The sequence below is a fragment of the Mustela putorius genome, unplaced genomic scaffold (assembly GCF_011764305.1).
Source record: "Mustela putorius furo isolate JIRA1106 unplaced genomic scaffold, ASM1176430v1.1 tig00003923_pilon_pilon_pilon, whole genome shotgun sequence".
NCBI classification, from domain to species: Eukaryota; Metazoa; Chordata; class Mammalia; order Carnivora; family Mustelidae; genus Mustela; species Mustela putorius.
This window is the reverse complement of record NW_025422068.1, coordinates 6096578-6114187: the sequence shown is the minus strand read 5'-3', so window position 1 is coordinate 6114187 and position 17610 is coordinate 6096578. Positions and strand designations below refer to the sequence as shown.

The following is a 17610-nucleotide window of genomic DNA, read 5'->3' as shown; positions in this document are numbered from 1 at the left end:
TTTTCCTGCATATACTTAGAGGGAACATAATCTGTAGGTGTATTTATTAAATAAACGGTGCCTAATGATTTTTGTATTATAAGCCCATTCAGCATTCAGTAGAGCTTGAAATATTATTTACATACTATCTTTGCCCTTCGTTTCTGTAACTGAAAAGGAGAAAACTTCCTCTTTGAGTATCTAGCAAAGCATTTTTAGATTCAATCAGAACATGAGATTGGTCGTTTTCTTTTACTGGAATCCTTCCCTCCTGATTTCCTAGTTGAAAAGCTAATTGTATCATTTCTAATTCCGATAGCCCAACTAAGCAGTGTAAATTTGGTTTAACTCTTAGCTAGTTGATATTTGTGTTATTTAGAGGCTGTTTTTACTTGGGTGATTTGTGCAGGGGCTAATGCATTTCTCTCTTGGAAAATGTGTATGTATTCCTAATTCCCAACTAATGGGAAAGCAGAGGATATTTTTACTGTCAGCTTTCATCAAGTTAGACCTCTCTGAAGGCCTTACTGGCTTTTATTTCCATGGGAATTTTGCTAATACCCATCCAGGTGCTTGTAGACGGGACTACAAATTAAAAATGAAAAGGAATGGCAGAACAAATACATCTTTCTTATCTTTTAAGAAGTTGGTAGAATTTTAATCTCGTATTCTCATTTTCACTTTGCAGTGTGTTCAGAAAGGATGCAGAAAGTCTAAGTTGGATTTTAGTGTAGGAGACCAGCTTAGGCAATGTAAGTAATGAATTTCCTAAATGGGTTCTTGGTTGTAATCTTATATGTAGAAGACAGAAGAAAGAGAGTAAATCTTCTAGTCTGTATATGTTTACCTAATAATATTAGTGACTTTAATGTGTTTTACTGGAAAATGGAAGATTGAAGACATATTTGAAAATAAGCTGCCTAGTTTTATTGCCTGTATACTAACTCACTAAATTATTTTGATCCATGTAATAAATGCCCACCCTACATTTCCAAGTACCATGCAGCTGTCGGTGCTCTTCACTTAATTTCTCTGAACGTAATTTGTGAACCTGGTGGTACTTGTCATTTAGGGAACACTCACCTACCCTAGATCCTGGAGTTTCATGGGGCTCAGCCCCAGGCTTCCCTCTCTTCTCATACTGCATTCTTTTCCTGGGCAATCCTATCCACTCTGCAGTTTTCTGTTTTGTTTTGTTTTGTTTTGTTTAAGACTGTTTAGAGAGAGAGCACAAGCGGGGGGAGGGACAAAGGGAGAGAATTCTCAGGCAGACTCTCTGCTGAGCATGGAGCCCCACATAGGGCTCAATCCCAGGACCCCAGATCATGAGCTGAGCCACAATCAAGCTGGCTGCTTAACCAACTACGCCATCCAGGCAGCCCTAGAGAGAATATTAAGTAGCTCTGCGCTCGAGATTTATTTATTTCAGAGATAATTTTGTATTTAAGTTACTTAATAAATAAATATTTACTTATTTTAGGGAAGGAGCATGAGCAGGGGAAGGGGCAGAGGGAGAGAATCCTCAAGCCAACTCCCCACTGAGTGCAGAGCCCAAAGGGGCACTCGGTCCCACAACGCTGAGGTCATGACCTGAGCTGAAATCAAGAGCCAGAAGCTTAAATGACTGAGTCACCCAGGTGCCCCACTCTTACTGTTTTAAATATTAATATATCATAACAAAATATCAAGTATGTTTCTCTTGTTTGGCTTTTTAGACACGTATTTTCAGAAATCTCACATAATCGAGCTCCTTGTGTCTGAAACTGCCCCCTTGGTTTTGCTCCTTTTTTGGATCTTCTCTAGCATTTCCTTACCTCTGCTTCCTCCATCCAGTTTCTTTTGCCAGAGAGCTGAGAGTCATTCTGACTACTTCTATTCCTGCACACACACCCTCACTCCAGTCTGTCACCAAGTGCTATCTCTAACCACCTCTAAATCATATCTTATATCTTTCTACTTTATCACTATGGCCATCACATTAGGTCAGATCAGTGTCTGGCCCGGACTAATGCATCCAGTTTGGCCAACTCGATTTACAAATAAAAGCCAAGGGCAGTTGTTAATATGCAGATGTAATTATATCATCCTTATACTTAAAACTCTCCAATGGCTTTCCATAGATCTTAGAAAAAAGCTCTTCTCTTCTGCCCATCCCGAAAGATGGGGCCTATCGAGTTTGCTAGGGCTGCCCTAACAGAGCACATCAGACCGGGTCATTTGTAACAGAAAATTACTTACTCATAGTCTGGAGGTTTGTAGTTTGAGATCAAGATGTCAACAGGATTGGTTTCTTCTAAGACCTCTTCTTGGCTTATGGATGGCCATAGTTTCCCAGTGTCTTCCCATGGTCTTCCTTCTGGGTGCTAAGCTCCTCTTTTTATAAGGAAACCTGTCATGTTGGCCTTGGACCCATCTATGACTCTTTTACCTTAATTACCTCTCTAAGACCTTAATGCTATATACAATTACATTTTGACATACCAGGGGTTAGGATTTCAAAGTGAATTTTGGGGAGACACAACTCAGCCCACAACAGGGCCTAAACTAATGGTTGAGGGAGGAGTAAACATGTGTAAAATGCACTACTCTGAGTAACATTTCCATGTTCCTTATGGTTTTGCATCAGCTATCATCTTTTCGTCAAAATCTTAACTGCTGTTAGGTCTACGTATTGCCTTACATAGCTGTTGAGAAGATACTAGAAACACTTTTATAGGTATCTGTTTCAGTCCCTGTCATCATTTCTTTTGGGTATATATTCAGGAGTGGAATTGCTAGGTCATACAGTAATTCTTTATTTAACTTTTTTAGGAATTCCATGCTATTTTCCACAGCCACTGCACCATTTTCCATTCCTGCTAGCAATGTATATGGATCCAATTTCATAATATCCTCACCTTGGGTTTTCTCGTCCTTACCCCCACAATTATATCCTTCTTACTAAGCATGAAGAGTTATCTCATTGCAGTTTTGATTTGCATTTCCCTAATGACTGATGTTGATTTTCCTTTCATGTGCTTACCTAACCATTTGTGTATCTTCTTCGTTCTGTTCTTTGCCTTTCTTTTTTTTTAATTGGCCTTGTCTTTTTGTTGTTGAATTATAGGAGTTCTTTATATCTTCGGGTTTTATATGCTTATTAGGTAATGATTTGCAAGTATTTTCTTCCGTCCTATGGGTTGTCTTTTTCCTCTCTCACTTCTTGTAAATTTTAACTGAGATATCACCATCTCTGTGAGATCTTTCCTGGCCATCTACCCCTGAATCTCCACTTACCCACCTCCAGACAAACATCCCCTTTCCCTGCTTTATTATTTCTTCCTAACACCAAACACCAACAGACATTCCACACGTATTATGTGGGTTGTTATTGTTGGTGGTGTTATTGTTACAAATCTTGTTTGTTGTCGCTCTTATTAACTAGAGGGAGGGGCATTTTTGTCTCCGTCTCTCCTTAAGTGTATGTAGACTACTGTCTAGACCAAGACTTGTAGGTATTTAATCTGTATGTATTGAATAAAAATGAAAGAATGAATTTAACACCTAGCAGTGCCATCTTCTTTTTTTTTTTTTAAGGTTTTATTTATTTATTTGACAGAGCTCACAAGTGGGCAGAGAGGCAGGCAGAGATGGGGAGAAAGCAGGCTCCCCACTGAGCAGAGAGCCCGATGCGGGGCTCGATCCCAGGACCCTAGGATCATGACCTGAGCCGAAGGCAGAGGCTTTAACCCTCCTTCACACCAGCCAAACACCACCACCCAGGCGCCCCTCTAAAACCTTTTTAAAACTGTTGTTTTTTAAATCCCGATATAAATGAACCCAATCAATATGTGTCTTCTGTGCCTTTCTCTGACATTTAGATATTTGGGAGTCATGCATTATGTCATATTTAGCTATAGCTTATTTTCATGTCTGTATAACCATCCATTGTATTCCCATACTATAATTTATGTATTCTTCCACTGAAAGAATGGTTACTTCCATTTTTTGGTTTTTTGGAATATTGGTGTTCTCAATATTCTTGTCTCCTGGTGTCCAAATGTGTATATTTCAGTTGAACATGATACTAATACTTAGGAGTGAATTTGGGGTCAAAAGGCATTCATGTTTTCAGCTTTAGTAAATAATACCAGACGAGTTTTCAGAGTAGTTACACAGGTTTTCATGCCTTGCAGCAGTATGGTTGCTAATATATTTTCAATTCATTTTGGCTGTTGGGCATCTTTTGTAAAATGACTATTCAAGTCTCTTGTCTTCTTTATTTATTTTTTTTTTCCTTTTTCTTTTTCTAAATCAGAGCAAGGCTGTCATGCCAGAGTGATCCTGATCAACCTGGAGTACCCCCTCTCTCCTGGGGAAACTGCTAGGAAATCCACCAAGAGGAGGGCTGTCCATAATTTTTAGGTTCTTTCCCACTTGTATTCCACCAGAGGCAGGCTTGGAGATCAACACATTAGCTGGATCCCCTCTTCACAATCCCATCTAACATCATGTGAGTCTCCTGATAGTTTGCTCCTTCACACCAGCCAAACACCACCACTCATGTGGCTTTCTTTTTGTCTTTTCATGAAGTGTAATTGACACAACATGGTATTAGTTTTAGGTGTACAATGCAATGACTGTGTATATGTTCTTATCCCTTTTTCATCTCCGTTTTGCTCTTTTTTATTGATTTGTGGGCATTTTTGTGTATTCTGGCTATGAGTCTCTAGCTTTCCTTTTAGTCTTTTGATGATGTGACTTGATGAGTGGAAGTTCTAGATTTTAATATATTCTCACTTATCAGTCATTTTCTTTATAGTTAATTTACTAGCAGCTTCTTTGCCAACTAAAGGTTATATGGTTAGCGTATTTTCTTGTCATTTTAAGGGAGTCTTTATATACTCCAGGGTTATGGAGAAATTCAAGTATATTTTCTTTTAGCTTTTTCATTTTATCTTACCACTTAGAATTACACTCCATCTGGAAGGAGATGAATAAAAACTGGCAGGAAAGTGTGGGATATTTGGGAAATAATGAGTACAACAGTTTGGTTGGAGTACAGAGAGGTTTGGGTTTTGTTTTTGTTTTTGTTTTTTTTTGTTTTTTGGTGGGAAGAGTCTTAGGGGAATTAAAACTTTTTAAGTTAGATTAGAGAAGATTGTGTCAAACTAAGAAAAATATTATTCTGGTCTGTTCTCACATGAGCAGGTATCACTTATAGTAGTGTCCAAAGCACGTTGGGGTACGAGCACTTTTGTCTCCAAAAAGGGCATGCAGTAGTGTGGATGACTCAGGACACATGACCCACACTCCTCACCCCCAGCCACACAATAACAACAAAGCAAAATAACACCAAAAAACTATCTTTCTTACTGACTTCCCTTTTAATGTTTAAGAAAGTCTTCATTTACTTGGAAGAGAGTGTATAGTAGTATCTTGACGTGGTTGGGTATTGTTAAATTACTTCCTTTTTTCTCTAGTAACATTTACCTACTGAAAGCTATCCGTACTTTATCTCACATACAGTTCTGGATAACCCTTAATTTCCTGCTCTGACCCTTCTAGTTCATTGTCCATTGTTACATGGTTGTTTTCCTTAGGTGGTTTTCTTACCACAGTGTGCCTCCATGTGCTCATCTGTTAAAGACAAATATTTTATGGCATGCCTACCTCCTTGGACTGTTTTAAAATTAATCTGAGGTTTTGTAGGTGATATCTGTGTCAGGTAATATAAGTGATTACCAGTGGCAGGACTTCCAGAATACATAAAATCATATGAGCCTATTCTTTATTTTTTACTTTTCTAATTGAGTAATTCTTTCTTTCTTTCTTTCTTTCTTTCTTTCTTTCTTTTTTAATTGAAATTTTAGTTAACATACAGTACAATATTGGTTTCTGGAGTAGAATTCAGTGACTCATCACTTACATATAACACCCAGGGATCATCAGAACAAGTACCCTTCTTACTACCCATCTGCCGTCTAGCCCATCCCCCACCCAGCTCCCTCCATCTCCCCTCAGTTTGTTCTCTATTGTCATGAGTCTCTTACGGCTTGTTACCCTCTCTCCTTTTCTTTTCCCCCTTCACATATAGTTCAACTGTCTTCTTTCTTCAATTTTGCATATGAGTGAAATCATGCGGTATTTGTCTTTCTCTGACTGATGTATTTTGCTTAGGATAATACCCTCTAGCTTCATCTTGTTAGGTCCCCCAATAATGGGTCCGTGATTAAAGGAGCGAGACTGATACAAAGCAAAGATGAATCAAAGCTTTATTTCACGCCAAGCATCAAGAATCAGACTGACCAGCCAGGGCCGCGCCTCTTACAGAGAGGGCGACCTTTCTCTGCTTCACAGACTAGCTTTTAAGGGCAAAGGCCATGTGGTTGGGCCTGGCCATGCACAGGTGGCCAAGAGATTGTAACACACAGAGAAAGCTGCACAGTCATGTTAGGTCATACGTAAGTGACCAATTGAATTATAATTTACCCTAGTAGATATTTGAACCAGCCTATCACCTTCATCAGAATTGGTGCCCAAAAGGCTCCCAAAGGGCAGGGCCCATACTCCTTGGTAACTAGGGAGACATTATGCGCCGCCCCCCACATCTGATTGGATGTCTCCACCTGGCCTGACCCACTCTTGTATTTGGGCTTTGTTACCTGGGGCTGGTTTCCGGGACTTGTTTTTGAGTAAGTCCCCTGGGGAAAGCGGGGCAGGGACAGTTGAAGGGTTAAACAACAAGGTTATTGTTTAACCTGGATGGAAGTGTTCTGGCTAAAATAGGTCCTTATAATCCATGTCCTTGCAAATGGCAAGATTTCATTCTTTCTGATGGCTGAGTAATATTCCATCATATATATACATATAGCAACTTCTTTACCCATTCATCAGTCTGTGGACATTTGGGCTCTTTCCCTACTTTGTGACCCTATTTTGTGTGTGTGTGTGTGAAAAACAACTATAATGCTTTTATTTAAAAGCATAGTTATGGGGTTGCCTGGGTGGCTCCGTTGGTTGAGCCACTGCTTTCGGCTCAGGTCACAGTCCTGGAATTCCAGGATCCAATTCTCTGTCAGGCTCCCTGCTCAGCAGGGAGTCTGCTTCTCCCACTGATCTCTCTCCTCTCCTGCTCTCTCTATCTATCAAATAAATAAATAAAATCTTTTGGGAAAAAAATATAATAAATAAAAGCACACTTATGGAATTTCATGTTGTTTACATTTATAGGAAGAAGGAATGATATAAACACAAATAACCTTACAATTTTTGTGAGACCTGTGTGATCCACATCTAAAAGAGTTTTCCTAGGAGTTATCCATTACAGCTAAAGCCCTAGGGTGAATTTTCTTTTTCTTTACTTTTTCTTAAAGTATATGTGGTGTGCAATATTATACTACAGGTAACCCTTGGACAGTCTGGGTTTGAACCAGACGGGTCCACTTATACATGGATTTTTTTTTTCCATTAATACAGCACTGTAAATGCATTTTCTCTTCCTTATGATTTTCTTAATGATATTTTCTTTTTTGTAGCTTACTTTATGATAAGTATAAACAGTATATAAAGTAAAAACAGTATCTAATTCATGTAACTTACAGAATATGTATTAATCAACTTACAGAGAATATGTATTAATCAATCAGTATGTATTAATCAATTGATCAATATGTATTAATCAACAGAATATGTATTAATTATGTTATCTGTAAGGCTTCTGGTCATCAGTGGGCTATTAGTAGTTAAGTTTGGTCAGAGTTAAATGTTACATGTGGATTTTCAATTATATGGGGGCCTGCTGCCCTAAGTCCCATGTTGTTCAAGGGTCAACTTTAGCTTCAGATGTACAAGTGCATTTATGTGCATTACAAGGTGATCACTGTGATAAACTAGCTACCAACTGTGACCATATATAATTGTTAAATATTATTAACTATATTCCCTGTGCTGTACATAGTATTCCTATTTCTTACTTATTTTATAAATGGAAGTTTATACCTTTTAATCCTTTTTCCCTGTTTCACTTGTCCCCCCACCCCTTTCCCCTCTGGCCACCGCCAGATTGTTCCCTGTTATCTATGAGTCTGTTTCTGCTTTGTTTTGTTGGTTCATTTGTTTTCTGTATTCCCCTTATAAGGGAAAATATACAGTACTTGTCTTTCTCTGTTTGACTTACTTGACTTAGCATAATACCCTCTACATATACCATGTTGTCACGAATAGCAAGGTTTCATTCTCTTTTATGATTAATATTCCATTATATTTATATATACCATATCTTCTCTATCCATTCATCCATTGATGGACATTTAGGTTGCTTCCATATCTTGGCTATTACAGATAATGCTGCAGTGGACATAGGTGCGCATGTATCTCTTCAGATTGGTGATTTGTTGGTTGTTTTTTGTTTTGTTTTTGTTTTCATAAATACCCAGAGATCGAATTGCTGAAACATATGGTAGTCCTATTTTAATTTTTTGAAGAACCTTCCTACTGTTTTCCATAATGGCTGCACCAATTTATATTTCCACCAACAGCGCAGGGGAGTTCCCTTTTCTCTCCATTCTTGCCAGCACTTGTTATTTCTTGTCCTTTTGTTAACAGCCATTCTGACAAGTCGTGAGATGATACGTCACTGTGGTTTGGTTTTGCATTTTCCTGATGATGAGTGATGTTGGGCACCTTTTCATATGTCTGTCTGTTGGCCTTCTGTAAGTCTCTGGAGAAATGTCTGTTCCGTTCCTCTGCTTGTTTCCTATTCATGTTGTTTGGGGTTTTTTCCTATTGAGTTGTGTGAAATTTTTTATATATTTTGGTAATTAACTCACTATCAGTTGTATCATTTACAAATATCTTCTTTCCTTCAGTAATTTGCTTTTTTGTTTTGTTGATGGCTTCCTTTACCATACGAAAGCTTTTTAATTTGATGTAGTCTCATTTGTTTACTTCTGCTTTTATTGCCCTTTCCTGGGGAGACAGATCCAAAACAGTCTTGTTCAGACTGACATCAGAAAGCTTATTGCCCGTGTTTTCTTCCAGTAGTTTCAGGGTTTCTGTTCTTAAACTTAAGTCTTTAGTTGGTTTTGAGTGTATGTTTGTATACAGTGAAAGAAAGTGGTCCAGTTTTATTCTTTCACATGTAGCTGTCCAGCTACATTTATTGAAGAAACTTTTTCCCATGGTATGTGTAAGGGCCTATTTAGCCAGAGCAGCTCCATCCTGACCCTGCTGCACCACCCCCACCCACCCCCACCCCGCCCAGCCCACAGAACTTACTTAAGAACAAGTCCCCGAAACCAGTCCCAGGTAACAAAGCCCAAGTACAAGGGTGGGTCAGGCGGGGTGGAGGTATTCAGTCAGTGGGGGGGGGCGCATACTGTCTCCCTAGCTACCAAGGAGTATGGGCACCACCCTTTGGGTGCCTATTCTGACCAAGGTGATAGGCTAATTCAAGTATCTACAAGGGTAAATTGTAATTCAATTGGTCACTTATGTGTGACCTAGCAGCACTGTGCACTTTCTCTGTGTTAAAATCTCATTGGCCACCTGTGCATGGCCAGGCCCACAACATGGCCTTTGCCCTTAAAAGCTAGTCTGTAAGACAGAGAGAGGTTGCCTCTTTGCAAGAGACGGCCCTGGCCAGACAGTTTGATTCTCAATGCTTAGTGCGAAATAAAGCCTTGCTTGACCTTCGCTTTGTATCAGTCTCGCTCCTTTGACCATGGACCCAACAGTATGTTCTTGCCTCCTTTTTTTGAAGATGGATTGACTATATAAGCATAGGTTTATTTCTGGCCTCTCTGTTCTGTTGATTTCTAGTGTGCGCGTGCTCGCGCGCGTGCGCGTGTGTGTGTGTGTGTGTGTGTATGCACCAGTACTATACTGTTTTGATGACAACAGCTTTGTATTACATCTTGATATCTGGGATTGTCATACCTCCAGTTTTGTTATTCTTTTTCAAGATTCCTTTAAATTATTTTGATTCTATACGAACTTTAGGATTGTTTGTTCTATTTCTGTGAAAGATGCTATTGGTTTTCAGTGGGGATTGCATTGAATCTGTGACTGTTTGGGGTGATACTAGCATTTTAACAATATTAGTTCTAATCCTTGAGCACAGAATATCTTTCATTTGTTTGTGTCATCTCAGTTTCTTTCATCAATGTCTTGTAGTTTTTTGAGTAGAGGTCTTTTACCTCCTTGGTTAAATTTATTCCTACATATTTTATTCTTTTTGATGCAACTGTGAGTAATATTGTTTTTAAAATTTCTCTTTCTGATAATTTGTTGTAATTGCATAGAAGTGTCACAGATTTGTGTATTTTAACTTTGTATCCTTCAACTTTATGGAATTTTTTAGTTCTAATAGTTTTTTGGCGGAGTCTTTAAGGTTCTCTGTATCTAGTATCATGTCATCTGCACACTTTTACATCTTCCTTTCCAATTTGAGTGCCTTTTGTTTCTTTCTCTTATGCAGTTACTATGGCTAAGACTTCCAGAACTATGTTGAATAAAAAGTGGTGAGAGTGGCATCCTTGTCTTTGTACTGACCTTAGAGGAAAAGAAAGCTGTCAGCCTTCCACCACCGAGTAGGATGTTAGCTGTGGGTCTGTCTTAGGTACATTCCTTCTATATCCACGCTGTCGAGAGTTTTTATCATAACCGTGTATTGCATTTGATAAAATTCTGCATCTGTTGAGATGATCGTATCATTTTAATCCTTTCTGTTAGTTTGATGTATCACATTGATGAATTTGTGGGTGTTGAACTGTCTTTGCATTTTTGGAATATGTTCTACCTGATTGTAGTGTATGATCAATCCTTTTAATGTGTGGTTGAGTTCAGTTTGCTCATATTTTGTTGAGGATTTTTGCATCAATCTTCCTTGAAGATATTCTCCTGCAGTTTTCTTTTTTTATGGTCACTTTCTCTGCTTTTGGTATCTGGGTAATTCTGGCCTCATAGGATGAGTCTGGAAGCATTCCTTCTTCTTCAGTCTTTTGGGATAGTTTGAGAAGGATAGGTATTAACTCCAGTTGAAATCTTTTATGAATATACCTGTGAGGATGGTCTAAGATTTGTTTGTTGGGATTTTTTTTTTTTTATTACTGATTGAACTTCATTACTAGTCATCATTGTGTTCAGATTTTCTGTATCTTCTGGACTCAGTCTTGAAAGATTGTGTGTTTATAGGAATTTATTCATTTCTTCTAGGTTATCCCATTTGTTGGCATGTAATTTTTTTTGTAGTACTGCCTTATGATCCTTTGTATTTCTATAGTATTGGTTATAATTTCTCTTCTCCCATTTCTGATTTTATTTGGGCCCTCTCTCTTTCTTTTTTTTTTTCCTTGACAGGTCTGGCTAAAGGTTTAGCACTTTTGTTTATATTTTCAAAGAACTAGCTCTTAGTTTCATTGATTTTTTTTTGTCTCTGTTTCACTTATATCCACTCTTACCTTTATTATTTCCTTTCTTCTACTAACTTTGGTTTTACTTATTCTTTTTCTCATTCCTTTATGTGTAAAGTTAGGTTGTCTGAGTTGGTTTTTTTTTTTTTCTTAAGGTGGCTCTGTAGTGCCATAAACTTCCCTCTTAGGTGTATTTTTGCTATATCCCATAGATTTTGAACTGTTGTGTTCCCATTTTTATTTGTCTCGAGGTATTTTTTTTTTCTGTTGACCCATTATTTATTTATTAGCATATTGTTTAGCCTCCACATGTTTTCAGTTTTTCCAGCTTTCTTCTTGTGATTGATTTTATTTTCATACCTCTAGGGTAGCAAACGATGCTTGATATGATTTCCATCTTCTTAAATTTATTAAGACTTGTTTTGTGACCTAACATGTAACCTTTCCTGCAGCATGTTCCATGTGCACTTGAGAAGAATATGTATTCTGCTCTTGGATGGAATGTTCTGTATATGTCTGTTAAGTCCATGTGGTCCTATGTGTCAGCTAAGGCTACTGTTTCCTCATTGATTTTCTGTCTGAATGATCTATCCATTGAAGTCATTGGGGTGCTGAAACCCCTACTATTATTATATTACTCTCATTTTCTTCCTTTATGTCTGAGTTTACTTTTTCTTCCTTCTTTATCAGATCTATGAAGTGTTACCCATGAGTTTTGGATAATAGCCAGTAGTATCCATTGATATTCCTTTAAACACACATGCAGTGAACAGCCCTCCCAGAAATAATTTTTAGTACTTGCCTAGTCATTATATTCCCTTGGAAGACAGTATAAACTCTCTGTTAGAATTACCTTTAAAAAAAAAAATTCTTTCAACTTAAAATGCAATTTGCCTTGTATAAAAATATTGCTTGTATCTGATTCCTGGAAGAATGGGGATGTAATATTCCCATAAACTTTTTCCCTAAACATTTGACTTTGTAAAAAGTGAAATACAGTACTACCTAAGATATATCTATATATACCTGTACATAAAAAAATAGTAGTGATCCAAAGGGACACATGCACCCGAATGTTTATAGCAGCAATGTCCACAATAGCCAAACTATGGAAAGAACCTAGATGTCCATCAACAGATGAATGGATCAAGAAGATGTGGTATATATACACAATGGAATACTATGCAGCCATCAAAAGAAATGAAATCTTGCCATTTGCAACAACATGGATGGAACTAGAGCGTATCATGCTTAGCGAAATAAGTCAAGCAGAGAAAGACAACTATCATATGATCTCCCTGATATGAGGAAGTGGTGATGCAACATGGAGGCTTAAGTGGGTAGAAGAATAAATGAAACAAGATGGGATTGGGAGGGAGATAAACCATAAGTGACTCTTAATCTCACAAAACAAACTGAGGGTTGCCGGGGGGAGGGGGTTTGGGAGAAGGGGGTGGGATTATGGACATTGGGGAGGGTATGTGATTTGGTGAGTGCTGTGAAGTGTGTAAACCTGGTGATTCACAGACCTGTACCCCTGGGGATAAAAATATATGTTTATAAAAAATAAAAAATTAAAAAAAAAATAAAAATAAAAAAAAAAAAAAATACATGTATTATTTTCTTTCACCAAGTGATTAGAGGTCTGTAGTCCAAGTTGAAAATACTTTTGACATATGATTGACAAAATGACAGTGCATTTTGATTACTTGCAACTATCATTTTTTGTCACTAAGATATTTCTCTTCTTATTTAGTATGACATAGTAGGCTACAGTTTATTGTTTATTGTCCAGACTTATCTTTTTGACTCTTTGGGAGGAAAAAAAAAAAAAAACAGGACCAAATAGTCAAGTCTCATCATCTATTGACAGTGATAGACAGCACATGGATAATTAAGCCCATCGTCAAATATAGCCTATAAAACTATAGCCAGGATTTTTTGCATCTTCCTCCTGAAAGCTTGTTGTTAGAGTTGGGACTGATAGTTGAGATGTCACTGGTTTGAATATCAGTTTTATTTTCTCTTCTTCCCTTAACAAAGATACTAATGAACTATGAGTTGAGTCAGAGGCCCAGAGTGTTAGAGCTAGACAATCCAAGGCCAGGCACCCCTGAAATACTAATAATTGGACTCTTATTAAACTTAATGCACTTACATCCTTGTTGGGTCTAGACGGCCACTGATTTGTGTCCAGACATAAAACTGAAGAGTTTTTCGAAAACAAGCCTCCTTAGTGAACTGAACCTTCCATACATTTTCTGAAGAGAAATGAAGCTAGAGAGTTGACTGTGGTTTGATAAAGCAGATTTGTGACTTTCTAGTTAAATTCTCAAAGAAGGCTCAGAGTGTGTTTTCCTCTTAAAAATGTCATGGTCCAAGGAAGGATTTTGATCACACCCATTCCTAATATTTATGGGACCTAAAACAGGAGTAAATATGGAGGCCTTGGGCCATATATCTAAATGTAAAGTCATAAATAAAGTTACCAAACTACTGAGTAAGTGCAACCTATACTGCTTTCTTGATAATACACCTTAAGTAATGTCCTGGCGGGCGAGATTTGGATTTAGAATTCTTGGGCTCTCTGGGGTGTCATGTCAGAGTGTGACAATGTAAGGACTTGGCTCTTAACCAGTCCCCCCTTCCTTTTTGTCCTACATATCTGTCTAAGTTCCATCGTTACCCTCCTTAAACAACTGCCCTTGCCCACCCCTTGGGTAAACGTAGATTCTTAAATTCTAAGAATAATCTCTGTACACATGACATGGAACACTTAAAGCCATTTCTGTATTCTCCCATATTTTCACGGTCTTCCTAAGTCACTGCGGGTTGAATGGGAAAAGATCATGATAATAGCTATCAGTGATTATACCTGCCAGACATTGGCATTAGTTCTTTGCATATTTTATCTCGGGTATCAACATTTTCCCTTCTTGGGGCTAAGTATTTCAGTAAAGCAAGACACTGAATTTATATACATAGCTCTGCCGTATAAACACACACACACGCACACACACACACACACGCAGGTGCACATTGGCATACATTATTTCAGCTGTTGATATTTTAGGAAGTATGTTTTCAAAGTCACCTTCCTTCCCTTTCCTCAGTGCCGCCTTTTAGAAAATACTAACTTGAAACAAAGCAGAATTCAGGATCCAAGAACCCAGCTTGGCAACGACCCCCGGGTGTTTGTACAGCAAATCAAGTTGTTCACAAACTGATTCAGTTCTTTATTCTCTCCCACCCACCCCACCGTTGGATTGGTGAGAGAGTAATGAACTTGCCTTGCTTTTCCACAGGGTAAACTGAGGCCTGTCTTTTCCCTTTAACTGCTGGGAGGAAATATAGCACTGCTAGATAATGCTGATTTCAACCTTTGAAGGTTCAACGATGTGTGTCAGTTAGCCTGCTACTTTTTTCTCCTTCCTAAAGGAACAGGCTTTAAGGCAGATCTGCTTCTTGATTCATTTTAAAGCTTAACTACTTAGGTAGGTGTTACAAGAGCAAAGAAAAAGTGTGAATTTAATCCTCTATGCCTTGGCTTCTTGAGAAGGGAGGTGCCACATCTAAACACAGCCCCACTGACTCTCCTCAGTTAGCTGGAGATATTTTGTTTTGGAAATGTTGGCTTTGTAAGTAGAAATGGAAACCATTAAAACAGATAAAGCAAAGAAAAAAGTAGCCATAGAAACAGAAGTAGAATTAAGAGAATGTTGGAAATGACCACAAGCAATGAAGTACATGAATTCATGTCTGTTTTCAACCTTTGTCCACTCTTCAGTTCATGGTGCCCGTTTGATGTCCTGTGAGCACAACAGTGTTGCCCATTCTTGGCATTCTCTCTCCTCATTAACTTGCACTTGCCAGAAGTACCTTGAATAAAACAAACACATTTGACCAATCTTCAGGAGCTACTTCGAGTGTTCCCTTAGTTTACAAGGTCATTCCAAAGCAGGTTGCAAGGGGCCAGACCCTCATTGCACGCTGCTGCGCCATCATGCAGATGTGCCCAGTGTCCCTCAGCACCCACAGCTCCCACGAAGGTTCCCCTGTCACATCTGAGGGAAAGAAGGAGCTTGGTTAAGTCTTCGCTTTGAAGCTGTCATGTTAATTGTGAACTTTTGCTGAGTCTGTACCTTAAAAAAGGTAACCATCTCAGCATGTTAAGATCATAACTGCTAGATTAATGCGTGGAGGCAGCAGCTGTGCTGACGGGAGGCATTAATGGCTGGATGAGTTCAATCAGATAGGCCGCCTCCAGTGTCTTTGCGTAATGATATTTGCTAGATTCCAAATGGACTGCTGAGAAAGATATTATCTCTATCTTGAAAAAAAATAGAGAATGAAATTGTTCTCTTACTGGCTTCTATTTTATTAACCTTTGTGGAGGCAACTTAAAGAACAGATGTTCCTGTAGAGTTGAAACCTTTTGCTAAAGTGGAGTGTCATTAAGCGCGTCTGTGAGTTCTAGAACAGTGGGGTTGAGTGAAGCAGGCAAGTATTTTTTTTTAAACTACTCACAAAATAATAGGGCATATTCTGGGGCTATCCAGAAAGAAAAAACTGGAGTGAACATTGGATACAACTAAATTCATTCTTCTTTCTTCTTCTTCCATACAGAGCATGGAGAAAGTTCTTGTGGAATTCAGTCACAAGGAGTTGTTTGATTTCTATAACAAGGTCTGTATTTTTAAAATAATTTCTGCTATGTGGGGTTTTACATAATGTTGCCTTCTTTTTATGAATTCTTATTTTTAAATGACCTATTACGGAGCGAAGTTCTTTAAACATCCCTTGTAAACACCGTATGTTTCACGGCAGGAAGCATTGCCGAGACGAAGAGAATCTGACATACTAAATCAGGAAGAAAGTGGAAATGGTTTTAATTAAAGCAATAGGATTGTTACTTTAAAGCAAAGCATTCAGTAATGAACTATGTGATACCTAGCCACACTGGCACTTTAGGTATATTTAACATTAAATATTTTAATTTCCGGGCCCAAAAGGAAAGGGAGGTGCCAGGCCTGTGAAGTTTTATCTTTGAGTGAATGTCCTTGTTTCTTTCCAAATCCTGACTTTGTGAGCCAGGAAGATGCACTCCCCCCTCAACTCCCCCTTCAAAAGTCTTATGTAGTGAACATTTATTTTTTTTTTTATTTTTAAAGATTTTATTTATTTATTTGACAGAGAGAGATCACGAGTAGGCAGAGAGGCAGACAGAGAGAGAGAGAGAGAGAAGCAGGCTCCCTGCCGAGCAGAGAGCCCGATGCGAGACTCGATCCCTGACCTAAGCTGAAGGCAGCAGCCCAACCCACTGAGCCACCCAGGCGCTCCCTGTAGTGAACATTTATATTAAAGCAGCCGGGGGTATTTCAAAGAGTCAAATTTAGAAATCTTCCTTGACTCATTGGAAAACGTAGACCACAGCCATGAATTCTAATATCTTCTTATGAAAAGAAAACTTTCCTACGTGGTGAATCTGTTGCTGTGCGAATGGATGTAACATGCGTGGTTGCTGCTGCCGATCTGTCCCTCCCCTCGGCAAGTTTCTGAGCAGCCCTTCATAGGCATTTCTCGCCTTTCAGCAACTTTTCTCTCGTTTCCTCTGTCTAAATAGCTGGAGACCATACAAGCGCAGCTGGATTCCCTCACGTGATTGTTCCCGAAGACTGGCTTCTCCATCACACTCCTGCACCTCATCATTCTGCCCCGAAGATGGGCTGCCAGGTTCTGTTTTCTGAAGAATTCGGTAGCTTTCCTCTTGTAAACAACAGGGCTTACCGCTTCTTAGAGTAATAACAGTCAAGGGAAATCATTGTCTCAAGAGCTTCTAATACCCATTCTCTCCTCCTGTGAGCCAACGGCAAACAATTGTTAAGAATGCATTCAATTGGAAGGAAACAGTAAATACCATATTGTTATTACCGTCTTGTTTTTGCTTTATTGCCTGACCTGCTCATTTTTTACATGTTAGATGACACCTTTATGTATCAAGGAGAGTCCACAGAGACAAGGGATACTGTGTACCTTAGAATACGAAACTCAAGTCATTACCTCATTAAAGCAAGAAAGCAAGGAAGTGCAATCAGATACTTCGTTTTTCCTTGAATATAATGATGTTTTGCTTGGGAAATAACATAGGAACAAAATCTGAAATAGAGCTAGTGGTAGTGAACCAGTTAATTCCAATGTGAGCTTCTATGTGCACTTTAATTTTTTTGGTCTGAGTGTA

At 38.5% G+C, this 17610-nt stretch overlaps 1 protein-coding gene across 1 annotated transcript in view; it reads left to right on the top strand.

Annotated features, from left to right (window-relative positions):
* The window catches only part of COMMD10 (COMM domain containing 10), a 199025-nt gene extending 181726 nt beyond the window's left edge, over positions 1–17299 (top strand). Inside the window, exons 6-7 of the mRNA XM_004759075.3 lie at positions 15999–16058; positions 16996–17299. Coding sequence (XP_004759132.1) covers positions 15999–16058; positions 16996–17034 — 99 coding nt within the window. The 3' untranslated portion in view covers positions 17035–17299. The remainder of the gene's footprint in view (positions 1–15998; positions 16059–16995) is intronic.
* The last annotated feature ends 311 nt before the right edge of the window (positions 17300–17610 follow it).